General features: G+C 33.8%; 1 protein-coding gene across 1 annotated transcript; it reads left to right on the top strand.

The window, feature by feature from the left end:
- The first annotated feature begins 2,515 nt into the window (after positions 1-2,515).
- Positions 2,516-6,056, top strand: LOC137930572 (lymphokine-activated killer T-cell-originated protein kinase homolog). Its single transcript, XM_068773863.1, has 5 exons — positions 2,516-2,657; positions 2,776-3,071; positions 3,861-4,056; positions 5,215-5,412; positions 5,517-6,056. Exons 1-5 carry the CDS (start codon positions 2,552-2,554, stop codon positions 5,669-5,671), a joined length of 951 nt encoding a protein of 316 aa, XP_068629964.1. The 5' UTR covers positions 2,516-2,551; the 3' UTR covers positions 5,672-6,056.
- Positions 6,057-6,627: the final 571 nt, after the last annotated feature.

The following is a 6,627-nucleotide window of genomic DNA, read 5'->3' as shown; positions in this document are numbered from 1 at the left end:
TACGAGCACATTCTCGACGCAGTAACCGCGTTAGATAATTACATGGTCTAATTCATAATTAATGCGTTAACTGGCAGAAAATTATTATATCATGTTCCCATAATGAATAATTTAGCTTCAAGTGCTCGTATTATTACATAATTATAACATAATCCACGTATTATGTTTCAAAAACATAACGTTAATTCTATTTATTTTAAATCGTTTTAAATTCATTGGAAAAAAAAATTACGAGTAAAATGGTAAACAACAACGATTTTATTTATCCATATAGACCACAGAGTAAACAAAAATACATGTCCTGTCAATTTGAAGTCCAGTACAGAGTAAAAAAGGACATTAATAACTTTTTTTACGGAATATATATTCGCTTCTGTGTAAATGAAAGTTGCAAGTCTCCAGCAGAACCCGTTGTGAGTCTAAAGGAAACATTTTCCGCCATCTACAATTGTCTCAATTTCTACAAAAATACTGTTCATCTAATATCTCTCTACTGTACTCTACTGTATCTCTATTGCATTTCACAAAATCTGTTATAATGGATTCAAACCTGCACTTAACACAGCGACTGTCGTTTACCGCTACTCCTGTAATGCGATGACAGTTAATTTCATTTATACAAACCGTTGAAGGCTATAGGCGTGCGCCGTGTGCAGCGAACCGCGCATGAGTGAGCCTTGCTAGACAGAAACGTTGCTTGAAATTCTTCCACTACTTCTTCTCCCAGCGATGACGCTTTACAATGTAGTAGTAATGTTAACCACGAAATAATTACCGACCAAGTCCATGTTCGGACTCATTCTGGCAATCTTTGTTCAGGTTTCCTTCCGGGAGCTCTTGAGCCAGGTCATTCCATGGAGCACCCGCACAAGCGATTTAAGAACTTGGCGACCTCCAAATCCGGTAATATAGTAGTACATAGCAGCTTACGCTTCCTTTGGAGCCCTCAAATTTTGCTATATAAACGATTGTGGTGACTTTCTCACTTACATATTGAAAGTTCATACGAAGTCATCCTTTCTTCCGCGCCGAAGACACGCTTAGAATTTTTTTATAAATTCAAAATTTATTGTAAATCTATATAACCTACGCTACAATATACAAGTCAACATCAACTGTCTTGATTTGAAAATATATCTTATTAGGGTGTAAGTTAAGCGCCATCTACGCTCTGCGCCCTGGAAACAACAAATGACATTTGTCTGTGTTAGTCCTAGTCGAAAAAAGAACAAACCCAACGCTGGATAGATAAAAAAAAGAATTTTAGTAAATGAAAATTAAACTCTCAGGAATAAATACATCACTGTAATTTAGTCACGGAGATATATTATTAACAAAAGTGACTAAACAATATTATTTAGAAATACTTCAATATATTGAAATAAAAAAAATTAAGGAAATCTATGAACAGTCGAAATCTGTAGTAATAGACAGCAATGAATAGAAGAGAACTGAAGGACTCGCCTTAACCAGAGTTAAATTTATTTCATAGAAAATTCTTTAATTTATAACTCGTCATCTTTGTCCCCATAAAGAAAAGAGCTTATAAAGTAACATAATAAGCATGAAACAGTCAATCTGATACAATAGAATAAAATAAGGTATAGAATTATTTCATACAGCGACTACTATTTACATAATACAAGCATTGAATTGTGCGCTCGAGTAAAAAACATCGACCCAGCGACCACAGATAACGGATTGTGTTAACTACACATTTACAATATCCGAATCCGTGATTAAAAATATTCAATGTTGTATCGCTTCAAAATAATCATTATAAATCATTGGTTCAAAACTAAATTACTTTATTAATGGCATACACAGATTTCTTTAACACTAAATTGCACAACCATTACAGATACGTAAAAAAAACTAAATGCTTAATCTACTAAAATAAAGCATGGGTATAATAGTGTTGTGATATCGTATTCGTTTGCAGCGTCGCCTGAGAAACATAAAGCAGTTCATTTATTACAGATGTTACCTTGTCACACACTAGGTCTGTGTATTACAGAAAATATTAAAAAATTAACAATTATTATTGCTTAACTTGGCGATAAGGTTTTTAAGAATTCCAGATTTTAAATTAGCAAAGCCAAGTTAGCTAGTAGCCAGAAAGTTTCCTCATAAATGGCCATTAAAATCAACCCACAAATTTACTACTCGGGGGCTTTAAAGACATTGAAAATGTAATCACAAATATAACCAAAAGAACAATCTCGAGCGTCGACTCACAGGATTTATTCTCTATTTACGGGCAGTACTTATTGTAGCAGGACATTAGATAAACGCTCGGCTCATACAAAATAATTTTTTTTTTACATATTGTTAACTATAATTAATTAAAAAAAATTATTGTTGATATATTAATTTGTGTTTGATAATTAACTATAAAAATATTATACTATTAACTTATTAATTATACTGTTTTTAGACGAAGACGCTGTCACACGTCAAAGTCATCCGTAAATCTACCGTTGGAGTTCAAAACTTTGAAATTCAGAACGTTTATAGCTTTGAAAATATTGTTGTAAAAGAGATTTGTAATATGGCCGAATTTAAAACACCAGTAAAACCTAATAAACCTGCAAATGGAAACGACAATATATGTATTCCACCATCACCTTTTTTGAATCGGCTAGGATATGGGACTGGTAAATAAAAATTAGTTAATTTCATAATAAAATATATTGTAACATCTCACTATCTTATTTTTCTAGATTAAAATACTAGCAAGTGTGTTGTTCATCCTACTTTTCTCTGTTTGTTTAGGTGTATCTGTAATGCAGCTCGTTAGGTCACCAAAAGCAGGACAAATACGTTCTCCTTGGGCTCTCAAAATGATCAACAAGCGTGTTAAGCCAAACCGGGTTTACACGGAGAGGCTGCAAGCAGAAGCAGACTTGTTGCGGCGAATGTCCCATCCCAATATTGTAGGCTTTCGTGCATTCAGTAAAACGAAGATATTGTACTTGGGTATGGAGGCATGCGACTTGTCACTTGGAGATATGATCGAGAAGAAAGTTGAAGATGATTGTGAACCTTTCGCTCCAAAATATATTTTAAAGGTAATATAAATATCCATAAAAATGTTTATTGAACAAAACTTTAAAATATAAAATATGTAAGTTAGTACTTACAAAATCAACTAAGTTACATATGAAATAGCTTGAAGATTTGCTCGTTGGGAGTGGCAATGGATGGGAGAAATTACTTGTGTAACAGTCATTGAGGCATAAAGGTTCATGAGAGACGTCCATAAGTCAGTAGACATGGCATCGGTTGTCTTACCATTGGGTCGACCGAAAACAGAGTCGTCACAGGGAGGTGGGTGCAGGCAGTGCTAGACTAGTCATTGTGGTGATCTTTGAGAGAGAAGTACACCTTGCAATAGGCATCTATTGGCTGACATGAATAAATGAGTGTACCTTTCACACAGTCATTACACTACACACTTACACTAGTTTAGCCTACTCATGTTTAGTCAAGGGTCATGTCTTCTGCTCCGTGAACTTAGTAGCAATGAAGCCTTGGAGCTAACAGTAATAACAATCAGAAACAATAAGGGTCATGTACACTTGCAAGTTAATTGTTGAAGTATAGCTCATGAAGCCTGGTTCCACATGCTCAATACAGATGAACTTGTAAGAGTCATTAGGCTCATAGCACATTATGATCCAAAACTATCTCATCAATCAAAACAAAATCTCACAGCATTATTACCCATATATCTATTTGAAACCTTAGATATATAATAGTAATTTACAGGAATTAACCTTTAACAACGGTCTTCAATGTGGTTCATAGTGGTTTTCTTTCTATCATAACACAGTAAATACCAAGTAGTATATTTATAGGTTGCATCCGATATTGGAAATGCACTTGACTATTTGCACACAAAGATGCAAATATTGCACGGAGATATAAAGTCTTACAATATTCTGGTGAACGGTGATTTTGTTGTGTGCAAACTTTGTGACTTTGGTGTAACTTTGCCGCTTGATGAAAATGGTGTACTGGATAAGGAGAAAGCAGGGAAATCTGTTTACTATGGTAAATATTAAAACATCAACCATTATTACCTGAATTGTGATTTAAAATATGTAATTATTCATGTAATATTAAGGAAAATATTAATTCTAAAAATTTACATTCTTTGTTAAGGCATTCTCTTTCATTTTAGAAAACAGAATATCATATCATTGTATCCATTACAACACATTACTATTTATCAGATGTAAGTTGCTCACAAGAGTTAGTTTGCAATTTCTCAATGCAATTACAAAATTACTTTGAGAAACAGCTTTGGGATTGAATTTTTTTAAATAGGTTTGCAAACACCATAAAATAATATTGATGTTTATGATGAATTTCTTATATATAAATCTCAAAAAATTCATATATATGAGCTACTGCATCTTGGATCCGTGTGCCATCTTATGGGCACATTAATTTCAAGAATTCCATAGATTCACCATGCCAATGCTGGCTGGCTCCATCACATTGTAGAGTAGAAGACTAGGTGCTTGGGGCTGTGACAACCTACCCAGTATATCTCACTCTCTCATGAGAGATATGGAAAGGTATTGTGAAGGAAATTAGAAGGATGAAAGATGAGTATGGAAAAAAAATGTGTGAGATGTTACATAAATAAAGACTGTCCACCCATGATAGGAGAGACCACCAAAGGCCCCAAAAACGGGTCCGAAAAAAAAATCCTCAGTATACTTATGGAGAAATGCATTGGCCTCTTTTATTTTATTGACTAGGTTGTAGAACTTAAAGCATGGTTTTTATATTTCCCATATAGAAGTAATTTCAATGTTCTCAAAAAAAAAATTAGTCAAGATGAGAAGACCTCACCAACATATCCCTGAGGACTTAAATGTCCAATTATAAAAAAGGCTTGTGACATGTCAGATGATCTCACGATTTGACCTTATTAGCTTATTGTTGAATTGGACCATACTTTAAGAAATTGAAAGGCATTTCCTTCCTTATTATTTGTTTATATTTGAAATGTTGCTGGTGATTTTATAATAATTAGGTTAGTATGCTTATATTGGATATTGATTCTTTTTATGTAAAGACCTTCACCCCTTCCTTCATCACCTCACTCTGTCATTGTATTTAGCCAGTTCTGTGACATAAGTATTAATCTAAGTTAATCTTCAGTAAACAAAGATTTTATTGATAAATTGTTTGATGAAGGTACGGAAGCATGGAGTGCTCCTGAAGTTATCCATGGAGGAACAATTAGTAGTAAGAGTGATGTTTGGCCTCTGGGCTTGGTGTTTTGGGAGATGCTAGCTTTGATGCCGCCGCACACTCAAGTAGACGACACACTTGATGAAAGTGGTGACAGTTTTAACGAAGATTCCATGATGGACTACTTTTCCGACAGATATGGTAAATATTATTAATATTTCTGAAACCATTGATTTTTTTAACCCTTGTATTGTCTCAAACTTACCTATTTTTATGTTCTATTGAATTATATGATCTTCTATTAGGCACACGGCCAGTGGTGCCAGGCAATATCTGCCCAGTTCAGTATGAGCAGTCGCTGGCTCTTTTCTGCAGCTGCACCGAGCAAGACCCTGGAAGCCGTCCCTCAGCTCGTTTAGTTTCTGATGCGGCAACCTCAGCATTGATGTCAGTACCATAATGCAATATGTCACTGAAGCTCTACTTACATGAATATGTAAAAAAATTAAAGAGGTAAAATTCAAAATTGATATTCATAATTGAACATAATGGCTATAAGGTGATTGTATGTTTAGTGTTTATACTTATGTAAAATTATTATTCTTTATGATTTAACTACGGAAGAATCTTTTTGACACAAAACTGCATATGCCTTTGGATTGAAAATCTCCTTAAGCAACATGTCATAAGAAGTGCTGCTGTGTTGTGATAGCAATGTAAAGCACAACACTAATGGATTGCGATTATATGTAGAAAATATTTAATTTTAGATTTTCACTGTATTATTCAAGACAATTTTGTCGTACAATAGTGTGAAGTCTATTCAAGGCTGAATGTATATAAATTTATAACCAAGACAACATTGTAAATATCTTAGATATAACTTTTTGACAAATAACACTAACTGTACCGTAATGTGTGGCCATTAAAATAGTATAATCCTCATGGTATGCGGTGACATTGGACTTACTGTCCAGGTAGAGCTGGTCTCTGCCAACATAAAGACTGAATCGCTACATTGCCCACATTTGGCAACCCACATAGTTGACAATATGCATCTTACATGTATTATCGATATAGTTCTATCTAAATAGTAACGAGAAAAATTGAAATTTTATTTCATGCAATTAAACACACTGGTGCCAGTAAGTGCTATTGCAAATATATGGGGAGGTAAATGTTGAGCAGTTGATTTGGAATGGGATGATGGTGACATTAGAAATTTGTAATAATTTACATTGTCAGTCACCAATGACTGTCAGTCAGGACATGATTGGAACCGATGAAACCAATATTTTAAAAAAATATTGATGATCCTTTCTGATAAAAATTGTAAATTTTATCATTTTAAAGACAAGAAAATCCTATCAAATTCTGTATCAATTCTGTTATTTTTTTTTTGTGTTTCTTATTTCA

This window comes from Battus philenor, unplaced genomic scaffold, assembly GCF_028537555.1.
Source record: "Battus philenor isolate CCGP_79_NKW_IND1 unplaced genomic scaffold, ilBatPhil1.0.hap1 SCAF_6, whole genome shotgun sequence".
In the NCBI taxonomy this organism is placed as follows: Eukaryota; Metazoa; Arthropoda; class Insecta; order Lepidoptera; family Papilionidae; genus Battus; species Battus philenor.
The sequence above is the reverse complement of the archived record's forward strand: the minus strand, read 5'-3'. Positions and strand labels throughout refer to the sequence as shown.